The sequence below is a fragment of the Varroa destructor genome, unplaced genomic scaffold (assembly GCF_002443255.2).
Source record: "Varroa destructor unplaced genomic scaffold, Vdes_3.0 BEIS01000002.1, whole genome shotgun sequence".
Taxonomy (NCBI): Eukaryota; Metazoa; Arthropoda; class Arachnida; order Mesostigmata; family Varroidae; genus Varroa; species Varroa destructor.
Window position 1 is genome coordinate 57,753,033 of NW_019211455.1, and position 27,639 is coordinate 57,780,671.

The window sequence follows — 27,639 nt, forward strand, 5'->3', positions numbered from 1 at the left end:
AACTACACAATCGTTGTTTAAGAAAGGGCATATTACAAACCAGCCAGTAACCGGCTTTTTCGAGAAATGCCTTGCGGACTTTCACCTCCCCAATCCTACATTCCGCAAATCCAAGCTCCCCATTTTAGAGCTCGTTGTACAGGTCGATTCCGTCGGGCGGAGAGGTTAATCATAATAACGTGTAGTATACATAATAATTGTAGGTTATTATTATCTATTTCGAAGAATAACGAGTATGCTCAGCTCAAAAGCCCAACTCAAGCCAAGCTCAAAAACTTTTTTTCGCGCGCGTATTTCCATAATTTTGAAAGTTAAAATTTATTGCAAAACACAAGGAAAATTTTATTATATTTTTCGTCAAACGGCCAATAAAACAGATTTGTCTGAGCTTTTTTAGTTGTTCCTTAGTTTTTTTTGTCACTGCATCATAAAGTAGCACGTACTAATTTTATTTACTTATTGCAACAACTAAAAACACATTATGTGTATACGCTCGAAGCTGTCTTATTTTGTTTAACATCACTGTAAATAGTCGGATTTTTTTGATACCTTTTTTTTGATAAATATTGAGTGGGACCCGAAAGGTGACATACATAAGCATTTCTGTTTAGCCAAATAATACTATGTTGAGTCAAGTAAAGAATCCCAGGGTAGGGGTATGAAGGAGCATGTGATGTCAAAAAAGTGTCACATAAAATTCCAGCTTCCCGGGAAGTTACGGTTGACCCACGTGAATATTGTAGCACACAGATTCGTATTGAAATCTAGCGCAGGATATTTATAAATTAATTAAATTAAACTGGGTTTTCATGTTAAGATACGATTTTTAATGAAAATCGATTTAAAATCCAAGGGAAATTTTTGACAAGCGTTAAATTACGTTTTCGTGATTGGGCGAAACTATATGTAAATGCTTACGGCTCTTACAGCTCTTATTGACTTTGCTATATATATATAGCTCTTTGCGTTTGGGAAAGTAGTTCTAACATACGTATAAAAAAAATAGTGAGATCTTCACATCGATCGTGTGACATAATTCATATATATATATATATATATAATGCCCAGTAAGTGTGAGATAAGCAAAAAGACATTGCTTGGCTAGAGTGCTGGCGACAATCGTGGCAGGTAACGATCACGAAAGGCTTCAACTGACGCCCCTAATGTCAGCAGGTTACGTGAAGGGTCAATCCTGCCTAGACCACATTTGAGTTTCTCCAATCCCGGAGGCCCAGCTAAAGATAGCGAAATCAGCAAAAAAAAAAACGATAGATTATTAGAAGGTCTAGTCATATGCTCTGTAAGGCTTTAATTTGGCACTGCATTAGACCTATTTTTTTAAATTAAGCGGAAAACTAGAAGTTAATATATAAGCATATAAAAATATCTAGCCTCAGGCTACGTAAATCGTACGACTTTTTTTCATCTCTACGTAGCTTATTAGCAAGTTACTACTGTCATACGTCAGTCATAATTTATTGAGAATTTAGCGAATCAGTAAGTACTTAGTTAGTATTATCAATCATTTTAGTGCTGATTATAGCTACTGAAAAATTTTACTTACAATTTACTGACAAGAAACGCTTGTTATCAGATTGATAAATAAGTATATCTGATATTAGGTAAAGGAAGTCATAGATGGATGGGGCAGTCTGTGTTTGCGAAAATTTCATTGGAATAGAACCTTCTTCATAGACAATTAATCAAAACAGAGTTCGCTTAGCTCGATCATTTTATGCTTTGCTGTGACCTAATTTGCAATGTAGATCAAAAGAGATTACAAAAATAAGAGACGTAACACGTAATCAACAAAGAAGAGAAGCAAACAAACATATGTGGCGAACTTGAAAGTTCTATTTGATCACACGTTTTTATAGTAAAAAAATGGAGAAGAGAAACAGAAAAAGTAGAAGAAAATGCTGAATATCGACGTTCTGTGGACGAAACAATTATTATGAAAGTTGGAACGGATAGTGTCCCTTACCTAACGAAAAAATTGAGACAGTCGAATAGTAATATCATGTAACGTTTCTATGTAGCCATGCTGCGACTATTGAAATATCAATGCTTGGCTCTTCCTATGAAATCGGACTTGTCAATAACAACTCTAACACTATTCGTTTCTCTTCCGACATCCTTCTTATTTCGTACGTTTCTATTTTTCGCTATAATCATGTGCATGACATGAATTGTTGATTTCCAGGCCACAATGACAAGCGTCTGTTTATCGCGACTGGTAACGTCATCCATATCGCCTGGGTAACACGGCGAATGGCGTCACTTCAACTTCTGTCACGTCTAACGATCCACAGGGCGCTGCAGTGCGAACAGCAGGTCGCCCGCCTGCACTTACCAGCCCGGTTGCGAGCGCTTGTTGCCAACCTCTTCGGTCAGACGGTCAAATGCACACTGCCACAGCCAGAGCGCTTACGAGAGTTCGTCTCTCGTCCGCCAGGTCACAATATCCGTCTGCACTGTACGGTAGTTAGGCACGATGAGGACGCAGCTGCTGGTAGTGCCACATATACGCTGTTCCTCGAATTTCTAGGGGGTCTTGTACCCCTACTCAAGGGCAGAAGGGCAAGTAAATTACGGCCCGAGTTTGTCATCTATGATCCACAGGCTGAGTATTCGATGCAACAACATAACCAACAGCAGCACAACAATTGCAGCGGGCTCAACTCATCCTGTAGCAATCAAGTAAGTTCGGATTGCAGGTCAAAATTCCATTGAACAAAGCCTACTACTATATATGAATAGTAGGTGTTGTTTGTAAGTTACCGTACAGTACCTATAGGTACCTTTATCTTACATAAATAGTATAATAACAATGTTAAGTACAATCATGTGTAGTTGATATCTAAAGATGATACACTTAATTTCGAAACTACGAAACGCCGTCTACAAGAGCCCAACCCGTAGACAAAAAGGTTGGTTGAGCAAGATGTTAAGCCTAAAGTTATTTTGTAGTTGTATTGTATAAAAGGATTTGCGGTTCCTGGTCCACCGGGAAAATCAGCTCTGGAAATGAGTAAACTGCCGTAAGTAGCGTTGGGCGAATATGAACGATAGCCTTGGCATATTGAGCATCGTTGTGTGGTCCTATAGGACGTCCTTCCTCCTTGATGTATATGTTAGAGGATTCAATTGTGGCCTGTCTCCTTGCGGTACGGCCTGCAATGGAGCAGTACGTGATTATTTTCCGTAAAGTTGAATTCGTCGGCTTCCAAGGATTATTAGTACGCCAAAAAATAACATACCTGACTAGTGATTTTCCAGATCAGTTCTTTCTACTTGATGCTATTCTTTAAGATCTCGTTGCCGGGAACAATTTTATCGTCCTGATGAATTTTTTCGCCCTTTTATTGGACGAGTTTATGCAATACATGCACCTTTGAGGCATCTTTATGCCCCAACCTATTCTTCTTTTATTTTGTTTATTCCCAGCTTTGATGGACGCGTTGATCTAGTCGTTTGTCTTGTGGCTACAGTTTTCAATTATTTGTATATGACGGCTATTCTATCTTCACTTGGGTTATGAGGTTTTGCATTTCTATTATTCGAATAGAAAGGGTATACAAAAGAACAGACTGCACAATAGGAACCGAAATTTAGATTTTCAAACATTTACCATAGATGTTTTCCTTCTCATTCAACGTTATCATTTTCTTTGCAGGGAACGCCGAATGTTTCCGGTCGATGTACACCTGCAGTATCTTCCGACTCCGAGGCGGAAGACAGTGGCATGGGTTGTCATGCATCGCCCCGCGTACAGCGTCGAAGACGATTTCGAAGACACCTACTCAGCAGTGCAGTGCTCCTTGGAGGAGGATCGAATAGCAGTAACGCGAACAGCAATAACAATAATAATAACAACAGCAACAATAGCAACAATTATAGCATCACTTACAACGGCCAACATGGGTGTCTAGCTAACCAACAGGGATTAGGGACGAAAGGAATCGAATCCAGAGACTCCTCTACCCAAAGGAAAGAGAATACCTACGTTGACCAGTTGCCTGAAAATGACAAAATGGTAAGTTTATAGCCACGCTTTTATCTTATCGCTCGCTTTAGGCTATCAAATCCTCAAGCAGGAATAGTTTTTGTCTTGCCCATTTAAGCGTTTAACGATATCTTTATTGTCTCTCTTATGCTGTGAAATCAATAGTATAGCATTAAGGTTGAAATGATTAAAAGTGGGCTTACCAGTTTCTGATTTCGTTCGGAACTTATGTTCGACTTAGGGAGTTGAAGTTAAAGTTATAAATTTAGTCCGCTCCGATTTTCTAAATAAACGAAACCACCTTACGATGTAACTCCGCAATTTCTAAAGAGGAGTTTTGCTTTGAAGAAACCTATTCGTTAAAATAGTAAAAACATTCTAAAACATTGTTTCCATTGCTTACAGGTGGCCATAACATCGAATATTTGGGGGACGAAGTTCAAGCTGCTTGGTCTTGTCGATTGGCTTCCGGCAGTATTGGGCATGGTATCATATCGTACGAGCCTTCTGCATCTCCAGCCGCGACAAATGACCCTCATCATCAAGGAACTCCAGGGACCCAAGCCCCACTCAAACACGCGGCTATGCCCCGACAGTAAGAACAAAGGGGTCGGAGCCCTGCAAAGCACGCCATCATTTAGCGAAGATGATGACGATCTTTTGCCACGTAAGTCTTCAGCTGACCAGTTTTACCCTAGTGTTTATTACGCTCTTATATAATAATATATACGCACGTAAGACGTATGTGGAAGAAATGCATGGCTGCCTTGTCAGTGTGTGTATATGTCAGTTTATTTAGTACACGGTTGTTTCTATTGTTAGCGAGCAGATTTTTATTTTTTATTTTAGCCTCATTACGCTTGAGATCACTTCGACGACCGCTTTCTGAACGAACAAAATGTCTCCCAGAAAGATAGCTGCCACATAAGTTCTCCAAATTTGATAAACTGACCTCTTACAAAACCTAAAAGTATTATATACTTAGTAGAGCAATATCCTTAAATGCTTAGTAAGTACAGTGGCCCTTTATCTTTGCCTGACTACATGTCCTTAGAATAACTAATACCCAGAAAAAGTAAAATCAATTAATTTTATATTGAACATTATGCTTGTAGCTGTTGTATTAGACTTATTGTTATGGAAAGACCTGCCCCTAATAATCAGGGTAATATAAACACTGATGGGCTTGTTGCGACTACTTAGTTCTACTATTTTTTAGGTATTCAGTGGAGGAGAGGAAAGTGCTATTCAATTCCGGCACTACAATTAGCTGTTCCCTATATCTATATACGTCTATACATGTACGCGTTTTAGAAGCCTACCAAAAGGAGATGAGTCAGCTCGGCTGAGTACGATAGAAAAGTGAGGGCCGATCAGACCAGAGTCTAACTACTTTAATGTCCTTAGATCAGCGAGAAGTTCAGCAGAAAGAAATAACTGGGGTAGCTAAGGAATCAGAAATGGAGGCGAGGCCTAAGAAAACAGGAGACGTGATTACGTAGTCTGTAACTTTTCTGTAGAGATATAAACGCAGGTCCATCCAGTCTTCCCCCTTGTTTCAAGCCCTTGTCGTCGCTCTTGCCGCTCCAATGCAATCAACGTTATTCCCTACGAGCGTTAGCATAAAAGGGTTGTTTTAAGGAAGTATGTGCTCTGTGCCATGTACCGGGTTTTTCTCCGTCTCGAATAGAATAGATTTGCGCACCCGCCTCCTAGTTAGGAGCAGCACCAGCGCCAATAGCAGCCATGCATTCGCCACCTTCTACCGTGAAAATCATAAACCACTAGAAAGAATGAGATAAGATTTGTACCCACCAGACTTTCAATGGTTGAGAGTTGAGAAAAAAACGAGGGCATGACGGGTCGCGAGATCGAAGGACACTATGGACTATCGTATGGAATGCGCAAAGACACACATATATACACAAAGAAGCACAGACTTCTATAAGAGAACATTGTCTATATGCAGTCATCTAAATACACACACACAGAGAGCGAAAAAGAAAGAAAGAAAGAAGTAGAAACTCACGGCACGTGACGCGTTTTCTTCATGGTGTCTGTTATAGAAGACCGGCAGTAAAGACAGCAATGCAAATGGTGATCATAAGTAATATAAATGAAGGTTAAACACAATTGTTGCACGTTTGAGGTCACTGATCGAGAAATAGAACTGTTGAATTTTTTTTTCTAATAATTACTTCTGTCATTTTGATTGACAAGAATCTCACAAAAGTACTTCGCCCCTTTGTACACGATAACTTTTACTATAAGAAGTGGTGGGGCTTTGGGACGCTGTTTATTCTATCGGGAATGCCTTAATTAATTCATTGGACTGAAAATTAGCATTTATCCAAGCCAGTGGAATCCATACTAAAATAAAAAGAAAAAGAATTTTTTATGATCTACGTTATCACCAGCTTTCATATATTTTCTGTAAATTTTAAAAAAGACTTTCACGGAACAGACAAGAGGATCTTCCATAAAGTTTAGATCTAAACGGTTCGAAAACTGATCACAATGGTTAAAAAAAGCCATTCTTAGTACAACTAACTTTTTTTTTTGTACAGGAAGTAACAGGCGTTTAAGAGGGGAAAATATGAATGAAGCTGCAATCGTGGTGCGTGGTGGTTATATTGAATAAACGTGGCCGTTAGGAATAACGCTTATGGCGCACGCAAAAGCATCGTTAAACTACCTATTCTTGTTCCAGCTGGAATCTTAAAACTAAAGCATAAAAATAATTTTCAATTTTTATTCCCCGTTGTGACCCAATTAATCCGGGAGTGGTCAAACAATAATATAATATAAACTATTTATAAACTCTCCGATCCCTTCAGCTGGTGGTCGTAGCCTTTCCTAAAGACAAAGCGAACACTCACTTCGATCGCCCATCTGCTTGCGTCCAGAGATGACAGGTCAAATCAGACGGCACCCATTGCTGCAACATAACTAATGCTACTTGAGCCTTTAAACTATTTGACCAAGATTTTTTTGCCGGTAAACGATGTATATAACTCTATGTAATTGCTATATACTATTATTACAACGACAGAAGTGCCGCGTCAGTTTATTAGCATTCACTTTCGAATTTGTCGTAGCTTTTTTCCTGTTATGTGCTCTTCTTTACGACAGATTTTAATTCCACTGTTCGAAAAGCTATCAAAGATAGGAAACCCAGTACAAGCGAAACCATACGGCGTTAAAATAGGTAGATCGTCTATAACTGTATACGTTTTTACACAAATTTCAGCTGACAATTCTGGACACGCAGGTTGCGGAGGTAACATAGGTGGAGCTAGTGCTAGGGCAACCGAAAGCCCACCTCCAATTGCGCCAATGACTCCTAAAAAGCAGCGTTGCGCACTTACCTATGCTCAGTTGGCAGCGCATGATCTCGAACTCGATGGTGATAATGAAGGTAAGCCTGATACAGTTAAGTCCTTGCCTTCTAAATGCGAAATCATATAGGCCGCCTGTTGCAGCTAACGTTTTACTGGATCTCTCTATTTTAAACGACACTAAACGTACGATATAGCTAGCTCAGCACTCTTTCCCATAAATTGCAACATATTGTTGTACTTGGGTTTTTTTTTCAATTTACCACCATTTGATCGTATAGACTTTATTGAACGGATAATTTTTCTGGTATTAATACCGAAATTAGAGCTTTTAAACTACGTTACAAGAAATGGAACAACCGGAAAATGTGAACTTTTTGAATGTGGGTCAAGATTTTGCTTTCAAGACCAAAAATATATTAGCAGATGCATGGCAAACCGCTGTTCCATTATAGTTGTTCTGGGCTGATTGCAACTGAACCAAACATATAGCACCATGATGGGGTAACCCTATTACATAAATCAGAGTTAACAGACACCGCCATGGACGGCAATCAGAAATTTCAAGACAAGCCATTCTTACGTACGTTATCTTTGTTTGCAATTGAGTTGGGACAAGCGAACGAAATGCATATATTGCTCAGACTACGGACTTGCAGTAGTAATTGTTAGGATCGCAAGCTCATTGAGCCGATCCCTCGTTCCGCATACACCCGCTGTCTTACCAAAAACATTCTAAACATAATTTAAAAGGTTAAATAATACATCTGGTAATGTAGCATACTTCTAATCAACAATAATCAGTAGGATCGTTCGTCTCGTTGGACTCGGCTGAGTCAATGAATGGCTGCCGTCTTCTTCGGTGGCATGCCACGTTTTTATCATCCGGTCACTCTTTTTTCGTTCCTATGTTCTTTTTCACCTACAATGTATTTTAATGTGTGCCATTCTCGATATATTATAGTACATGTAGCAGAAGAAGTGTTATCGTTCACGAGAACTTCGCACCCATCAACGCTCCAAATATCCCTCCAACACGGCTCATTTGGAGCCTCCTCAACGATCTCGACCACGTCAAGCTCTGCCGTCATACAAAGTGTAGCAACACAAACGTCCCTGCACTCACTCAACGACCTTTCTATAAATGGTAGCTTGACGCCAAACGGGCCAAGCAACAACAACAACAATAGAAACAACATGCCGACAGCGATCATCGTAGCAGCTGGTACAGGTGTACTGAACGCCTCCGCTACGAGCGGAGGGAATGCTGTTGCCGCTAACTCGCTTGATCCGTCGAGAGAAACCTCACCCGTTCCAGGTAGACTAGTTCCTAATTTTTTTTTTTTTGTTTAAAAGTTCTTGGAATATCAGTATTTACTTCGAAGCAGTAGGCTTCATCATCGTATTGAAACAATAATATTAATAAAGACAAGATTTAAATAGTTACATCGGTTAGCAACAACGCGACCGCAACAATGCAGAGCTGATAGCAGTGGTTCGACTAGTCAGCGTTTCTGATGTTTGCTTTCCATTTATTGCTGATATGTGTAGGCCCATCGAGGCTGTCATTTGGCCCCATGGACCAGCAGCTATCGTCAAGTTCCTCTCCATCGATCTCATCCAGTTCATCGGCCTCAGCACGACGGCTGCATCGGAACTCGTCTAGTTCGTCCCCAACGTGCAAAGTCATCAAACGCAATAGTCGCGTCGATCCCGATCAGGGATCACCGGTCGAAGAAATGCCGCACTCAACCACCAGTGAGATTGTACGGGCCGTCCATACTCCGGAGCCCCGCTGGGCCGAAAAGGCCAACGATATCAAATACATCGACAATGGTTAGCGGCATACTTATCTAATTAAAAGAACTGCCTGTTGTCCAATTCCTATAACACTAGGCCACAAGTTTCGTACATCGAACAGACAATATAACACCGCTGAAATCTAATTTGTATATCCAGAAGCGAGCCAGTGAAGTTCATACAACTTGAACACTGCAAAAGAGCCTAGCTCTGTAAAATCGATTGATAATCGTTGGCCGTAATTGCCTAAATGCGTGCCATTAAAAGGGCGTATGTCATGTACTTCTATTTACTCCACAAGGCAACGTAATAAACTGCATCTTTTTTCTCGTATAAATTAAGATTCTAGCACCTGTGTGGGTTTATTCAACGTTTACCTTGAGTCTTACATCTCTTTTGTTCAGGGTCGTTTACATATAATGTGAATGCAAAAGATCAGACTAACCACTTGTACCTTATGGTTGCATTCGGTAATTGTGGTGGCATTGTCAATTTAGAAGAGGAAGTTTCAGATATAATGTTGGTTCAAATGCCGACAGAAAATGCGGATCGCCGTCCGAATGGCGTGATTCCGTCCCTGGCGGCGTCCGGAGATAGTACGGGGTCAGCAGAGACACCTAACGTTGTAATTCGCGACACAAGCCTACGAAGACCACCTGCACGGAGTGACACCACGAAACGATTGACACTACGCTCAGCACCAGCTCCTGGGTCGCCGTCGAAAGCGGCTGATTCCGACGGCTCGAGAGCGGCGTCGGGGGACACCAAAACAGCTGCTTGTCTCGTGGATGAGCCCGGTTGTTGTTGCGAAGCATGCCAAGCCACGGATGACGAACGGAATGATACCGCTAGCAAAGATGTCGGAAACCACCGAGTTACGAAGACGTGCAGTTCACCTTTTGCACTACGACGAAATAGGAGCAACAATACGTCTGGATCTAACAGGTACGTACGAACGAATTTCGAAGACATTCTGCTTTACACGAAGGTCAGTGGGTGACACAAAAAAAAGCTGGCTATGCATAGAGCGTTCATGTTTCGATCGCTCGAAACTATATTTCATTTAGTGAGTACGCTATCAGTAATTAAATTCCGTTAAGTTAGCGTTTCACTTACGTACCGAACGTCACTTCAAATGTCGTCTTCATTCATTGCTTCCTTATGACAGCCCCTCAACTAATAGCGGCAACCTCCTTCGAACGCCTCCGTCTGGCATTGGGGACCCCCTAGGTCATCATCATCTTCATCAGACAACAACAAGCACCACTAGCCATGTGATGTCTGGCTTTCCTGGCCATTATCTAGCGCCCGGACCTGCGCCTCTCATGAACCCGCTGAGCTCCGCCACTTCGGCCTCGATCCTAGAAAGCGGAATTGTGCGTTCGGACGCGGACACTACTTCGGGTCTGGGCGGCCTTGGAGTTGGTGGTTCATTGAGCCCCAGCTTAACCCCACCGGCTAGTCCTCCCGTCAGTCGCAGTACGCCCACGACTCCGGATCTCAATAATCGCCGCCGGAACAAGAAGTTCGTTTTTTCTGCATATATATCTAACTACAGTACACTACATACCATATATTCATATAGCCTCTGTACCATCAAACTATATATCAAACATCAAACTCAATATAACTATATGTCGAATATAACGAATGAGTAGTAGTTATGTACGTGTGGATACACGTAAACAAATAAAGTCATTATGTTTTCTAAGGAGTATGTTACTAAGAGGAAGGGCAGGCATAATTCGCGTTCACCTAATTGCAGTTTTAAAAACAAACTAATGATTCGCGTATATCCCGGAGCTCATCGTCGATCTAAACTATGCTGAAAAACCTAATAACGAATACCTATAAAACCATTTATTGAGATTCATTTATTTTCACTTTGTTTCCTTTCAGGCAAAGTACGAATCATCTTAAGGCTTTACTATACAGCCCGCTGTTGCTGCGCAAGGTGCGAAAACACTCTCTTCGTTCGACGATCGAATCTTCGGACGATGAAAACAGTACGCCGGCGGGCAGTAACGAAGACGTCGTCTCAATATCCGACGGTTTCCGAGATCTTGAATCACTGCAGAAAGCCTACATCCGTAAGAAGCTGAAGAAACGTCAGGGTGGCAACGGGAAGGTGCACACTCAGGAAATGCTGCCAGGTGCCAAGGCCGAACAGGAGCTGCGCATCACACCGCCTGAACCTGTGTACCGCGAGTTCACCTTGCACAATAAGGCCCCGCTGTGGAACGAAGTCAGTCAGGTGTACCAGCTCGATTTCGGGGGACGTGTAACCCAGGAGTCTGCCAAAAACTTCCAGATCGAGTTTAAAGGCACTCAAGTAATGCAGTTCGGCCGTATCGACGGCAACGCGTACACGCTCGACTTCCAGTATCCCTTCAGTGCTTTGCAGGCCTTTGCAGTCGCGCTAGCCAACGTTACCCAGCGTCTCAAATGATGCATGAGTGAAAGCTCTGACGGGAAAAATGTAGGGACAGTATCAACAAAAGACCAAAAGAAAGCAACCGATGCTTTTCCTCTTTCCGATACCACGCTCTGGGTCAATTGCGACGGCACAAATTATTGTTGAATACCTGAGTAATAGGCGGTATTGTCCGCCATAGAGAACTATTAATACGCCTAATGAGAAGGCCTGATTTGTCTAACATCCTATAAAAAAAACATCCATAATTCAATCGAATTTAGCTCTGATGCCGGTAAAGGGAAGCGTCCGTGGAGCGAATCAGTGAAAAATTATCACGCTGTCTCCATATTTGTTTATCTACGTATAACGTCCTTAATGTAATAATACGAATATATATATAATCTGGGTGTGTGTGTGTGTGTGTGTTTGTGTTTGTGAATGTGTGTGTGTGTGTGTGGGTGTATCTGGGCGTGTGTGTGTGTCTGGGTGAGTGCCTCACTCTCAATCAAATCAATGGCCGCCGCCTATCAGCCGATCTCAACATGCCACTATGTGTTGCACAGTACGTGATCATTGATGAATCACAGCGCCAACGCGACACACATCTGCACATAGGGTATATATAGGCCAAGGCACAGACGATCTGTCCATGTGCTAAATTACAACTGTAAAGTATCAGAAACGGCAAGAACCAAGTAAACAATGGTCGCGAACTTGCGCCCATAGTTACAACGTTAGAGAATAAGATTGTTATGACCCTCAATAAAAGGTTAACAGCTATGAAGGAGTGCAGCGAAAAGTTGAGAAGCAGCTGGTGGCCACAACTGCTCGCCTGATTTTTTTCTACAATGACTTAGGCTCGATATGGTATCGCTGTTCGTATAAGAATTTTAACTAGATACACAGTATATAAATCACGTAATTTCCGTGTGACGTGTTGTGTCCAACAAGTCGTGCATGAAAGCGTATCGCAAATGGTGCCATTTGTCTAGTTGTCATATCCCGTTCACGCATGTGACGCTTTTCACACATTTTCCCTAGTCCAAAGAGACGAAACTCGAAAGTAGAAAAAAGAGAGCGAAGGCTACGGTGTTGATGCCGTGCCAGCCATGTACCATGAAACAACCAGATCGAAGTGAATATAAAAATGGGACACTGGAAAGAAAGTAAGCCTAATAAATTAAGACTAGGATCAGTAAATGGTGGACCTGAAATGCTCTAAGCTAATGATGGGAACACAAAACTGAAATGAGCGTGATTGAGCTACTGCAGTGGCTGGCAGCATCAGAAGCCCAGCCAACTGCAATGAAAGAATGGGCAGGACATCATACGATGATGATCATAATAACAGAGAATGGATGAACGCTGGAGGACGCCTTGATATGGTTGCCATGCCAAACGTACCCTAAGGTGCCATGTCATTAGAAAAAAAATTGAAAACAGGGAATAGACCTCTAAAGACGAATATATCTCCCGCATGTATTACATAGATATTAATAATGATTGTGATGGTGATATCATCACGTAACCAACCTTTGCCCACTTGTGCCATATCTGAACGGATACTATATGTTACACGAACTCTAATATGGCATAACGATCGTATCATACCTACCTATTATAATACTCTTATTATAGTTATTCTATTACTAGTATTAGTTTAAACTAATAGCAACATGTATAATGTAATAGGTACCATGGATAGACCGCGTAAGTACCAATATGCGGTGCGGAGAGCAAGCAGCAGTAAAAACAACAGCAGCAACTAACACAAACGCATGGCTATTTCTACGTGCTATATTAACGATGATAATAATATTAATCAATCTATTATAAATGGTGATACTACAATAGATGATGACGACAGGGGAAAGTCAACTTTGTAGCTTTTCTTCTTCCCTAATAGTTTCTATGGTTACCGCTACTAAATGCTGTAACTAGCCAAAATCGCTATATTGTATCGTGGGTAATTTTTCGAAATTGTGCGCAATAGTCGAGTTCGCCCGTAGCCAAGCAAAAACGTATCCAATGGCCATGTCACCAACTGGAAAAAAGTAATTGAATCTATAATACAAGCATTCTCCGATTTTAAGAGAGACCAAAGATACTGCCGTCGTATTTCTTGCCGAAGCGATGTTTATCGATTAAGAAATGATGATATACGATGCACAGAAATAACAACAACACAACTGAGCAAGCTCTTTCTATCAGGTTCAAAAATGGAAAAAAGATACGAGCCATTAAGCTAGTTGACTTCAAAGTCTGTGCTTTCAATAACATTTAATAAAATCATTGAAAATGGGTAGTAATTATGATATTGAACGGCGGCACTACGGCGACGGCAATATTCCACTAAGTTAGATAAGGCCAACTAAATCAAATACCGAATAAAATAAATTATCCCAGTTGTTTTTGACCAGCTTCAAGGGCTACACGAGCTAGGAATGGTGTGGGTCTGTAGAGCTAACGGATAACGCTAGCTATTATAATATCCTGATTATTATTATTGCTACAGTTTTATCGGCTAAGGAAGCTATACAAAATAGGAAAAATTATTTTGGATGGACGCAACAACCGAGCCTAGTACACGTTGAAAGCAGCGTTTCTGTAATGAGAAGCCAAACTCAGTGGTTGGTTTAATTAATGGTTAACGAAATGCGACGAAGACGACGTAAACGTTGAGTTTATCGCTTTAATGTCGAGCGATTTGCCGTTCAGCGGATGGAACCCGATCGTAATGGTAGAACGCTAGTGCAATGGGATAAGGGCGGTGACGAGATCTTCCCAGTGGAGGCATCTTGACATCACCTTCCTGCCTTTGTTGTCGGACAACGACTAACTCTAGTAATAGTCATGATCTGTGCAATATTTTGGTTGTCCTTAGCTCGTTCATACACATAGATCCACTCTCGCATATAAATACATGCTGAATGTGGTGATGTCCATAAAACGGTGGTCCTTCTTACGGTACACGGATTGAAAACAAGGGCAGCAGTAGCAGCGACAACGATAGCAACAACTAAATATACAAACAAGATAAACAAATGATGAAGAGGATCAAAATATACGTCACTAACTCATAACAGTAACGACCGGGGTTGGGTCAGAAGAGGTCTTCACGTAACTTACGCCATTAGTTAACTAGTCAACTTAATCGTTGATCGCCCAAAGAAGGCTGCGACTTTATGCCGCCTTCCAGGGCCTTTATATACACACGCATCAATATATTTAATGATATATCATGAATACATTGCAACGGTAAACAGGATCAGTTTGAAGCCAGCTCTAATTAACCACAATGATGGGATGGTCCCCCAAGTGCTGAGACAAGGAAGCGGATACGGAAATGTGTCGCGGATGTCGGCTCTTAGTGTTGAAGTCGTCGGTGGGTAATGTTCAGGGCCACATTCCCATACCAGTCGCAAACAAAAAGATGGTGTGAGCAATGATGACGTAAACGGAAAAATATTAATAAGCCAAGTAGGTGACGGAAACAATATGTGAGTGATTCATATTCATGGCGCTTCCGGTTAGCCTGACTAGGCTTAAGCCTGATCGCTCCGGTTCGGCTCTTGAGTCCAGTGATGTCCGAGGTAAAAAATCACAAACCGTGACATTGGAAGCGTTGTAAAATGCAACGTATGCCCGTCCAGCGCCATGCTATTTGTTACTGTTTTTAGTTTCCATGCCAAGGACGTTGTCTGCTGCCGTCGCGCAGCGTTCTCTATGCGTCATGTTGGCGTGCCAGCAGAATATGAATAGGGTCGACCGAATTGCATTTGTACATGACGATTATGATGAAGATTAAAAACGAATGGCAAGATGATACTAATGATAGCAATGGTAATTTTAGTGATAACGAGGTAATTATATAGGCCGTATGGTGATGAATAATATAACGTAAAGAGAAAGATATGGCAAGGTGTACCGAAGTAGAAATAGAATTTTGTGTAAGCATTATATCTACAGCGGAGTATAGAACGCATTATAAGCGACTCATTCTGACGACGACGACGACGACGACGACGACGACGACAACGACGACGACGACAATAAAAAACGCGATCAAACTCACACTTCAAAAAGGCCACAGGCGTAACCTCGCTGTTACGAACGTGTCCATAAACAATTTTCTCCACAAACAGTCAGTCTCTTCATACCGCCATATTGCACATTCAGGTGATTAACACGAATCGCCAGACCCAGTCCAAGCCAATAACAGATAGTAACATTTCAATCTCTGTGTATAGTAACAACCAACACTACACTGGAAATGGAACTTTTCTGCGACCGAATCAAAGATGAAGTCGATAAGAGGGGTGATCACGATGCTGATGATAGCAGACATCAAATAGGTAGATCGTAGAGCGACATGTCACGATGAAGGAGACCATGATCAGCATACACAATAAGGACAAAGATACACAGCGCATCGTCATCATCATCATCATCAACAACGACAAATATTATTTACATAGTAACAACAGAAACAAACAGATAATAACGACAGTGATGATATAACAACAGCAAATATAACAAAAACGAATTAATTAATTACTGACAATTGCTAATAAAGAAGGTATTACTTCGCTTCATCAGTAATTCGTTGTTTTTTTTTTTCACACCATATTAGACTGAACCAGCGAATCGAACCGGCAGAACTTTGGCTTCTTCAATAGAATGTGGCGCTCTTTTTAGCATAAACGTGAGACGAGAAAACGCTGCGTAGAGCTACCGAAGGCGCATTGATACATACAACATTCTACCTTTTGCAAATAGACATTTTACTGTATCCGCTTAGCACGAGGATTGACCAGCAAACTCCAAGGCTAAAGATATAGATCGTAATAGGCGTTTAGTCAATTGTTTGTGGCCTTTTTCGAAAAACGTCCCTAGAATTATCTGGCCGTCACACCTTTGCTTCTTTCCCCAGCTACTAAAGACGCGTTCTAATCGTCATTGATTGACAAATCAAAAAAGTCGCTGGAAATCGACTGCGGTATTAGTTGCAATGATCCACAACAATTCAATTTCATTCAGATTATTCACACGATGTATGCGACGAAACGTAGGGCAGCTCGTGGCTGTAATGAAACGCTTACATGCTACCCCTTTACGCCTTACGCTCTCAAACAATCTTGGAACCTTTTGGAAATGCCTTTTAGCTTTCGACCGTTAGACTGTCTTGTTCTTTAACGTAAATATCTAAAAATGTACGTAAACGATATCAGTTAGTTTTATTTAGGCAGCGTTTGTGTTTCACAGCGAACGAACGCCGATAAGAAGCTAATTTTATTGGCAACTATACCATTTTCTGGTCGCAGTGCCATGTTACGGTTACCCAAGTGTATTTAGCTTCTGTTTTCATAAGCATTTGCTTTTTTCACACACATACAGTCTCTGGGTGCACGCTAGCAAACTTGAATCAGTCACCCCTAGACTGAAATCTATATACTGTGCCTAGGTTGGCTGGACCACAGTCCATCCTCGAGACGTGTGGGTGATTTTCACAGGCAGAACGACTGTTCGGGTTTGAATAGGGTGTTCGGCAAACTAAATCGCCATCTTTAAAGCATGAAAAAGGATTGCGCAAACGTCCGTTTAATGCGCAACAGAGACGCTTACACAATAATAGAAGCCTTAATATAGTCTTTCTATCGAATCGACGTTTTACTGATAGAGCAGAGTGCGTCATCTCGAATTGTTTAGCTATGCAGACGATGCCTAAAGCTTCGCTAGATAGATTTCTCAATTGATTCGTGTGACTGCTTCGCGAACGTTACTGCTTGATTTTGTCACAGTGTAATAAAATACGCTTCTGATAAATCCCAATAACATATACAAGCTGGGGTAAAAATGAACTACAATTAAAGAAGCTGACAGATGATCGGCTCATCCACAATAGCCACATTTGTGTGACTATGCCGCGCAGATAAGTTTAGTTTAATATCATCATTCGTAATTGGACAAACTCTCAATCAAGCCAGCCAAACCCAGAAAGATACGCGGTTCACACCCCGGTAAGTAAACGATATCGTTGAAAGTGTTTCGCGTGCCTCCTTTTCACTCCCTATCCATAAACTCTAATACATGTTTAAACGCATCATATGAAAAAGGGCCCCGTCTTATGACTGTGCCCATATCGCAGACTGTCATCAAGTTACTATGCTTATGCAAAGGATAGATTTGTAATGCCCCACAACAGGTCAGGGCTTTATCAACCATATTTTTTCCTTGTGCATTTCAAATATGGCGTAAAGATAAAGCGAAAAATACTGTCCCTGTGAGACAAAGCCTAACCAGTGATAACATCTCGTAGAAGAAGTAGGAATATTTATTTTTACAAACCCTATTCAAGGTTTTTTTCATTGTAGAAAAATCTTTTAATCTTAGCTTTTATTAAGAGCCTGGGACAGTGGGTTTGATACGGTAATATAAAGTGATGGCACTTGCACAAATTCATCTAAATCCAGCCATTAATGGCTATTAACAAGTATTCAATCTCTGCGATGACTGTACGTTGGTGCAAATAAAAGTCCCAATGTATTTCATAATGAAAATGTTTTTTTCTTTATTATTTATTATATCTACTTAGGCAAACCAAGATAATGGCTGCGTCAGTTTATAAAAAGAAATACTTAAATATATCTTTCAAGGTATTTGGTCACCTAATCAGGCGTTTTTTTGAGGCCAACTTTTCTTCGCTTAATGACATCGTATCCGGTCGCCTTCGCATTTTGCGCCAAAGCAGGCAATTATATCAATCAGACTCGTCACGATCTTCACGGTCAGATTCAATTGCTGATGACAAATGGCTTGCTGCAACCCAAATCCGTCTTTGATTTTCATCATCTTGGGACGTTGCTTACGCCTACGATGTTCCCGCTCTTTGCACTTGAGCGCTTTACCACCTTTGTTTCTTATTCTTCTTTAGGAAGTAGCCGAAATTTTTGTTTGCGAGCTAATAATCTCTTAGGGTAAGATCGCTGTAAAAATAGTATCTCTCATGAACGGTCCGCTTTTTTAGGTTGAACTCCTCGAGTCCCTTCGGTCCTAGAGGCTGCATAATCCGTGTTCGTGAATTGGCCTTAACTCTCTGTGCATCCATGCATCCTTAGGCTGTATGCTTACGTTTACGTTGTGCTTGCGCGAGTCCTCTGTTATTCTTAATGCCGCTAAACAAATCGCCAGCACTTGCACTATGTCGAGTAGAGATTATAGTGAAATCGTTGTATTTCCGCCTCCGTCCTGGACATCTGCGCGGCCTGCTCGCGCATGTGTCTTCGTCGGACTTGTTGTAACTTTGTATGTTACAGAATGCGTTGACTAAATCTTTTCTCTGTTCGTCCCAAATTCGAACCATTCGAAATAGTGTAGCGTACCGATACTCGAAATGGCAGTTGATCGTCTCAACGTAGTGCTATGTACCATATTCAGTCCGTCTACAATTGTTCGAATCGAAAAACCATGCTTCAGCACAATGCCCTAGCGAATCGTAAGCTCAACAACGACGGCAGGGCTTTCGTAGCTCCCTCCTCTTTTTCCCCCAGTTTTTCTTTTTCCCATCGAGTGCTTCTTGCAATAATCCTACAGTTGTACTAACACTAAAATGACAGCCATGCTATCATGCAGCGCCTAGATGATACTTCAAAGTAATTTATATAGGTGTTAAGATATTTTCAAGGATTTTAGATTTTGACTATATATGTAAGCATCCCCAAGTAAGAAGAAGAAGAACCATTACGGTCGTCGTTTTGAAAGGCCGCGAAACAATAATCCCATTAGTGAGCTATGAATCTGTTGTTCAGCTATAACGTTGTCAGCGAGTTAATGGAAACTATTAAATTATGCTCGCTGGCTGGCTGGCCGGCCACGCAGAGTCCGTTCCTCAGGACATACAGTCTGCAAAACGTTAGGGCAAAATAGGCAATCAGCCATCTCGTTCTGGCCTCATTTATGGTTTATGAGATGAAAGTGCAGCGCGTCGGTGGATAATAAATCTGATTTGTTCATTTTTGATAAGAACTGAGTGCTATATCAGGCTTATAATATTCTTCTACATTATGATCATGGTTGTTCCGTAACACATATTTAGTTTAAAAAAAGAACTTAGAACTGATACGTTACATACGTTGTATTTTTTAGATAAATGTATCTATTTATATAGTTTCTATAATATATTTAAAAAGAGATATATTACGCGTCAGAAACTTCGAACAACTGAATTTTTGAATATTTCAAGTTTATCTAGGGGTTACATACGTTCTACATCCTAAAAGCCATCATGCTGGCTTGAAAACAACCATGCAACTGTGTTGCAACAGTTGTACTCCCCTAATACCCCTATAACTATCAAGCTTAATCTCATCCATGAAAATACGTTTTTAATTCCAATGTTTGAGACACTTAACAGTGGCGACAGAATGAGAACCTTACGAAGACCAGCTGCTATCCAGTATAACAGTACTCGAGCGAGCTAGTCTGATCAGCAAAACAAATCTGAGATGCAGCGGATAAACCTAACGATTAGTCGAAATCTATTCAAAGTATACGGGATTAGAAAAGGCCGATTGAAAATCGAAATATTACAGGTTGATGGCGTAGCTATGGAACATGCTAAGGGTTTGATCAAAAGTCATGCAACCATTGGCTCTATCAGCAACCTAGCAATGGAAACACGTAGATGGATCTGACTAGTAAAATCCAACTGTGGTTTATTATGGAGCTACATTTGGACATCGTGAAACTAGATGCCCATGAATCGCGTACAATGGGACGTTTACATGCAGCAAGCTCGACGATCCTGAGCTAGCGAACGAAAAAAAAGGTTGCGTCACGTAAAAGAAGTTTTGAAAGCGTTACATCGATTCGGTTCTACAGCCGTTTAGAAAATGTACTGCTTTACATTTTTGGCAAAATATATATAACGGACAATTGGATTGCACGATCATGCCGAGCGCGTACGGCATGCGTTAAGTTGCGTCGATGCACAGACCCTAGCAGCGCACGTCTTAGCTGTACGTTATTGTTGAGCTGGTGCAGGATCGCACTGATCGGATCTAGCCAAAACCCAATATAACAAGCAGTATTCTCTAGAGTCGATTTAATTCATTGCCAATCAGATCATTGAATTATGGTCTGTCTGCTCCGGCACACAAGGTCAACTTTATGTTGATTTGCAATCGGCCGAACAAGAACAGGCAATATGTATAGAATTTTTTTTTCGCAACATGTTCTGGTATAGTTAGGTTGTACAAAGTAAAATTTGTCCGACTCATCTTCGATTAGTCTGATTATGGCAACCGATGACGTTATCTGCTAGAACTTGTTTAACATATCAATTATACTAGAAGTTAATTAAGATTGGATATGAATATATACAATGCTACTTGAATAATCTTATTATTGCTATATATACATGTATATATTAAACCTGATTCCTTAACTAACTACTATTGATGGAATACAGATACGATCTCCTTGACTATGTTGTCCGAAATCAAACTACGTTTTATTTACAGTACCGTGATACGTTCATCGATCTTAAAGCAATCTAACTGAGCCTTTTAGAGAACTTTAATGTTTTTCGAACCTTTTAATACAATATAAGAGGCGTCCTTACAGGTAGCTCTTTCCTAGCCTTTCTGACATTGTTTGGGTCCAAACAATAGCTATCCCATATGGCTATAACACTAATGTTATTAGTTTGCTGGTTGAATGATGCCCCGTGAGTAGTATTCGCCCTTTGAACACTTTTCAACAAGTCTCTCCCTCCTATTCAGTTGCTCCCGGGGGTATGATATCTCTGAACACGCGAACCCTTCTATCAGGCACAAATTGAAGAGAGAAGGAGCCAGAGAGCGACCCTCGATTTATTGACTTTGAAGGACTCCGAGACCATGTGGGAAAGGGCCATCCCTCCGATAGCACTGCAGGCTCAAGCAGACGGTCCGGCACAGAAAGACGGAACACCTCCAGTGGCGCCTGGACCAACAGTATCAAACTATCCCCTTGTGTTTGTACTTCCTCTGTGTTTGTGGCTGGTATGTTAATACGTGTCCTTCAGTTCCATTATCATTTGATACTCTGCTGTTCTTTTAAACTGCGTCAGTGATATTCATAGCCGCCGTTAAAAGTCAATCGTTTCGTATTCACGCCAAGCTTGGACAAAGGAAGGATTTGTACAAGAGTAGTGCTTACTCAGATCTCACTATGTGTGTGTTTAGAAATTAAGGTGGACACGCTGGAAAGCAAGCTAGTCTCGGAATCGCAGGTTTTTTCCGACTGCACTACTCGACAGGCCCAATGCTCCTTTTGGAAGGAGTAGCGGCTATACAGGTAATTTTCGGATAGGCAGAGACGTCCCAAGAGTGGGATAAAGTTAAACACAGCAGCACCTGAAAGGCTCCGACGAGCTTGCAAGTTGTTGTTGTTATTGTTGGCGTCGTAAACGTCGTGTATCTTGGCTACGTTGCTGCTATTAAAAGGGGCCATTAGAACTAACGACCCATTCGCAGACTTAGAATGACGGATACCGATTTTTCGCGCATTTGGCGGAATAAAATCTCGCAATAAATCTATGACACGAAAATGACTCAGAGGAAGCTGACATAGTATATGCATGTTATGGCTATAATCATGGTGGGATGATGATGAGAGAAGATCGAGCCGTTGCCAATGGATGTTATTTAAATACGACGCGTATTCTGCGATCGGTATCATCATCCCGCTGAACATGTCCATAATCAGTTACTAGTGGTTCATTTTTTTGCGTTACAAACAATAGAAAATCGCTCGTAGAGGCATCACAATAGAATTTTTCGTGCCTTTTTTGCTGATTGGCTGTAATCTGGTGTTGTTGAAACTGGCTTAATCTTCTTAGAATAAGCAACGTCGCAGAGCGAGTTATCAAAACACTGATCCGACGATACGAAAAACAGTTATACACTTTGAAAAGTAAACAAACACAATATATTTCTATGGCACATATAGAAACAATGAAAAGCTTCCGACCAGTTTCACTCGCTGTTACTTACTATTCAGGCGCAATTCGAAACAATTATGTTGCTACAGTATTATAGGAAATTTTGCAGTGCGTCCTTAGTTGTCCTTTGTTGACTCCTTCAAGTGTTTTACTATGCAATTAACAAATTTCCTTAAACATAATTATTGCGTTCGCAAATATTTTTTTTCTGTTCGACCGCAATAAAGATCGGGTATGAGGAGACCACTCGGAATCATTGCCTGGCAAAGAGTGCAGTAGTTAACAACTTACTTAATAACCTACTACTTTTTCAGAAACATATCAATTTCTGTATTGCGTTATACTTTCTCATTTCTATCAGCGATTGAATTAAACGTGTTTTGTTTTTTTTTTTTTTCGCCGCCTTGACTCCTTTGGAACAACGGACTTCTAAATATAAATGTAGACTCCCATGATAATTGTTTGTCTTTTCATTGACTTCAAGGTATTTATTCATAGTCGGTCAGAAACCAACAGTTAAAGTAGTTATTTTGCTTTGGATAAGATAACAATTTCAAGGTGTGAACATTTCTGTCCTATCATTACCAGGACCCAATGGCCCAGATGCAGTCGACGCAAAATGGCATCGATTCGTCGAATCAACGGATTTACGTTATTCTCCACATAGATCGGGTGCTGCACCTTCCGTCGCAGTCTAACTCTGCTATGTCACAAATATCACGTTGCTGCTATACCGATACGACAGTGTGGCGTCCCAAACCAAAGATTTTCCGTAAGACCAGAGTGACCAGATGGTAATGCCATCTAATCTAATATCATTCACAGATTCAGGCCCTTTGGGGTCCAAAGTAACCGGTAGTGCGTATCACTGCTCTCCGGAGTGTTTTGATTTCGCTGGTCTCTCTGTGTAGCGTTTGTCTTTCTGATTTAGATTAAGTCTAACATCCAAGTTCATTAATAAATGTGTCTCTGAATTCGACGTAGACCTGGTATTGCATATGGTAATTAGCTATGAAATTGTGAATTCGCGAAAAAACACGCCTTATGTATCAAATCAAAAAATTTTATACCTTCAAAGCATGCTTCCAAGATGTGGACAACCATCTTCCTACGTTGTAGCATTTAGAGTTTCTCACAAGCCTTTTTTTCTTGTTTTATATTCGAAAGGCTAACTAACGCAGGTTAAATTGCTATTGTTTATAAATTAGTTCGATCAAATATAATATCTCCATGTGATATATACAGAGCCTTAATGGACTGTGCCATTAACAATAGAACAGCCACAACCATAAGTTGTCGACATTTCGCGTACTGGATTTACACACAACGAAAAACGTAGGGTAGTAACGAGTAACTGTTGACTAGGGCCGCATAGCGCTCGCACATTTTTAGGAGGTATATCGAAATGTATTGCAGAATACTTAGCCGTTTTAGATCAGCACTTCTTTTAACCGATGATTACAATATGGCAACGTTTTTCTCAGAACCTTTATGATCAATGGCTTTCCATGGGCACCAAACCTTTGGGCAAATTATATGAGTCTGTGATAATGCGGTCTTAAGGATAAATGGGAAAATTTTTTTAGGCGAAGCCAAAATTGAAGGTACTGAATGTAAGGGATCGGACGTTGTGCTAAGTCTTAAGTGATCGGTCACCTAAGCCCGGCACGAAGAAACGAGAACCGCTTACTACAATTGCTAGAAGTGTTCTCGTCGCTTTGCATTTATCAGTTTTATTAACTGATAAATTAGCTTGAGCTGAATCACAAATTCGGTGAATATAGCTGCCTTCTATATAATAAAAGTACCTCCAATTCTAATTCCGCAACACACAATTTATCGTACCACAAACTGTTACCCCGTTTGTCCAAAGCTGATATACTAAACTGCTTTTGCACCAGAAGGCGATCGAGCTGGTTGAGAATTTAAAAATTCTCAATTATAACTTCAACGTCGTCTAGTAACTTAACTCTTCTTAGAACAAGATACTTTGACGTAAAACATTGTCATTTGTTATAATGAACAGTGAGACACGTATTATATGCTACAGTATCGCAATTGTTTGCTGTTTGTAACCCGATATACCGCATACAGGATATACGAAATGTCGGCAAAGTTCCGCAACTTATTAGTTGAAGTTAATTTCAATCAAACACATTCTCATTCTTTGCTCGGTAATTGATATTCAGTATGGTGCGATGGCCTGGATCGCTAAACGTCTGGTTTGAACGAATCACTAATTCGAGCCGCGCCATCGACATAGACTACCAGGTAGGTGTGATAATATACAGAAACGATATCATATGATCGTATTAATAACTCAAACAAGGAGATCCGATAAAATTTATTCCAGAGATTAAAAATTTGATTTTGCCTAAGTTAGATAACCAATTGAAAAAGGAAGATCTAGATACATTCTGCTCACTTCGTTTAATATCGCAACTAATCGGTTCTATAAGTGGGTAAAGTTTACTGTTTGTAGAAAAGTGCATAAACGTTTTTATGAGAGGAGTAAAAGCAGAATTATTAATTACTTCCACTAGGCGGCAAACTAAGTTGAATCCAGGATATATATGAAAATTTGTTTTAAACACAGTAACAACTAAAGTATGTGAACTTTTCGGATATTTCAGAACATGTGTTCATTAAACTAAAAGTTACATTATTTTTTTTCTCTCAAAATATTCGAAAATCCAACTTTTGCACTGCAGTGGTGGCATAAGGAATAGGGGTGAGGTTTATCGAGGCTAGTTTAGTCCGTAACTTTTGTCTCTGCCGTTACTGATCAACGTCAGATAAGACATGTGGTCTGGTGCTACGCCGGCCTTAAATAACCTTTTGTGATGTTCTACAGAAGCGTATTTACACCTATAGAACGATTACCATGGGAATAGCATATGCCTAAATGTACTTCACATTGGCTTGTCAAATCCGAGATCCTCGATTGTGACTAGCGGAAACTGAGGTCTCAGATGACTCCGCAATGACGGTCGAACATACGATTAGTTTCCGGTGTCCGAGTCTGTACCTCGTCGCACAATGTCAAGAAATTTACCATATTTCCCGTGACACAAGAATAACGTTTACCCTGTCTAAAATCTTGGAAGTTGTTAGTCAGATGCGTATGACACGACCGCACAAACTATTATTAGCCGCCATAGCGAACCGCCTTTAAGGATCAAACACAGAATTCTAGGTTTCGTTCCCACAGGGCATTTTATGCCTTTCAGCATCGGAAAGACATAGAATGAATCGTGTTGCCTGATATGAAAAATGTAAACCGCTATTGGCTTAATATTTTGTACTACTATAGTTACATTAGTACGGAAAAGGCTGGTATTTTTTAAAATCAAGTGCGGTTTCAGAGCTAGATTAACAAAACTTCACTTACGCTGTACGAAAAGACATCAAAAAATCACCGAGTTTATTGCGTTGGATTTTAATAGGTCGCAAATTGCTTTTAATTGCTATAAATTTTTCATTAAATTGGACGATATGTCTATATAAGAAAATCTCATATTCAGGTTGTTTATAAAGCTATCGATACGAGTCGACCATAGTTCCGAGCAAGCCCTATAGAGTAAAGCATTTGCTAAAATTTCCAAAAATAATTCGTTGTTTTGCCGATTGCTGACAATAAGTTAGAAATTTGAAAACGATTATAGTGCCGATAGCCTTTTGTGTTTTAGGTTCTATTTAAGACCGGTATTCCAGGGGCAGAGTCTTGTTGATATTTTAATTTAATGAGCACAAAACATAATAAAACACCTTAGCTTAACGATGAAATAACCTCACATATATAGCAGATCGGTTGATGAAAGTATGGTTTTCAAAATAATTCTATTACACTTTCTCCGGGTGTCTTCTAGCCCACTATGAAACTTCCGACAGGCACTTTTAAAAGAATAGTAATATAAATTCAATAGGAAATATTGAATATATAAAGTATACATAAGAGGAAATAGCTGTGCGAGGTGAACTGAGAGACGAAGATTATTTTTAGTACGACCTCCGATATTCAGGACAACATTTTTTTTTTTTGCTGGATAATCCATGTGCGTCCCAAGAGCTTTGTTAACATCAGACTCGAGCTATCCGTGTGGTCCACAGATGTATAAGTGACCGAGCTTCACTGCGAATATTATCTTTATCAAGTTGGGCCTCTTGTAGTCGAAACTTGCGCGAACAGGGCTATCCAGTTGAACTCGACAAATTATTTGAGAAAAATCAATACAACAACGCTAACTTATTATGTAACTTTTTTCGTTTCGGACATTTTTGTGGGTATCCTTCATAAATAAAGGAATAAACGAAGACTATACTCTAACTATTGCATACCCGATTCATAACTACGATCAGAACAATAGAATCTGTCAAATTGAATTATCAAATTTACCGTTAGTTATTATCTATAATCCCATCTAAGTAACCTAAAAAGCCAAATATGAAAAACATTTAAAAGATGGGACTCTTCAGTTTTTATGTCCTACTTCATTTTAACAAATATTTGACAGCTAAAATACGCACATATCATCGCTCCTATGAGGATGGTCAACCGGTTTTGTTCAGTTTCCATCGATCATCTATAGCTGGCGAAACATACTGCGTCCTATAGGCCCTCAAACAGGCTGCTGGCCTGTGTTCCTGCCGTTGTTTTGTCCTTCTGGATACACGGACAGAGATATTGCCTATCCCTGACTGGATCTGATAATAACTAACCACTAGACTCGGTTATCATAAACACCGTTGTGAAGCACATTTTGAAACACTTGCTGTACTGCAGAGTACTTCAGTGATCACAAAACTGAGGAGCACTCACGCTCATGCCTATAATAAACTTTTAATCTGACGACGACACTTTTACGTGCACGTAGGCGTTACCAGTTCATAAATGCAGCCAATCATTAGTACTATGTTACAATACAGTGAGCTAGTAAAGTCGATTTCCTTGGTTATTCCAGGCGGATCACCACCTGTTCGTCTGACTGGTGGCTATCGAAGCTGACTCGCAATACCACGACAGCTTCAATTTGTCTAGCTTGCGGACTTCCGTCAAAACGGACGCAGCCTTCTTTTCCTGAGACGCGACGGAAGA

The 27,639-nt window shown here is 40.5% G+C and overlaps 2 protein-coding genes and 1 long non-coding RNA gene across 7 annotated transcripts in view; 2 read left to right on the plus strand and 1 right to left on the minus strand.

Annotated features, from left to right (window-relative positions):
- Tusp (WD40 superfamily protein Tusp) overlaps nt 1–16,846 on the plus strand; it is a 222,533-nt gene extending 205,687 nt beyond the window's left edge. For 2 of the 5 annotated variants that reach the window (XM_086981970.1, XM_086981971.1), the window contains exons 7-15: nt 2,204–2,700; nt 3,677–4,036; nt 4,412–4,673; nt 7,257–7,424; nt 8,309–8,662; nt 8,896–9,180; nt 9,642–10,089; nt 10,313–10,669; nt 11,044–16,843. In XM_086981970.1, the coding sequence (XP_086838096.1) occupies nt 2,204–2,700; nt 3,677–4,036; nt 4,412–4,673; nt 7,257–7,424; nt 8,309–8,662; nt 8,896–9,180; nt 9,642–10,089; nt 10,313–10,669; nt 11,044–11,593 (3,281 nt within the window). In that variant the 3' untranslated portion in view covers nt 11,594–16,843. Of the gene's footprint in view, nt 1–2,203; nt 2,701–3,676; nt 4,037–4,411; nt 4,674–7,256; nt 7,425–8,308; nt 8,663–8,895; nt 9,181–9,641; nt 10,090–10,312; nt 10,670–11,043 lie in introns of all 5 variants that reach the window. The other 3 variants (XM_086981968.1, XM_022792449.2, XM_086981969.1) reach the window with 3 other exon arrangements.
- On the minus strand, nt 294–27,512 carry LOC147758053 (uncharacterized). The gene is made up of 3 exons (XR_015322495.1): nt 27,072–27,512; nt 3,632–3,820; nt 294–3,174 (listed from the first exon to the last, which is right to left on the minus strand). It is a non-coding gene; the product is annotated as an uncharacterized LOC147758053 (long non-coding RNA).
- Nucleotides 21,501–27,639, plus strand: LOC111244910 (uncharacterized). Its single transcript, XM_086981988.1, has 5 exons — nt 21,501–21,603; nt 21,787–21,898; nt 23,133–23,338; nt 24,734–24,815; nt 27,506–27,639. The coding sequence occupies exons 2-5, from the start codon at nt 21,866–21,868 to the stop codon at nt 27,527–27,529; spliced, it is 345 nt and encodes a 114-aa protein (XP_086838114.1). The 5' UTR covers nt 21,501–21,603; nt 21,787–21,865; the 3' UTR covers nt 27,530–27,639.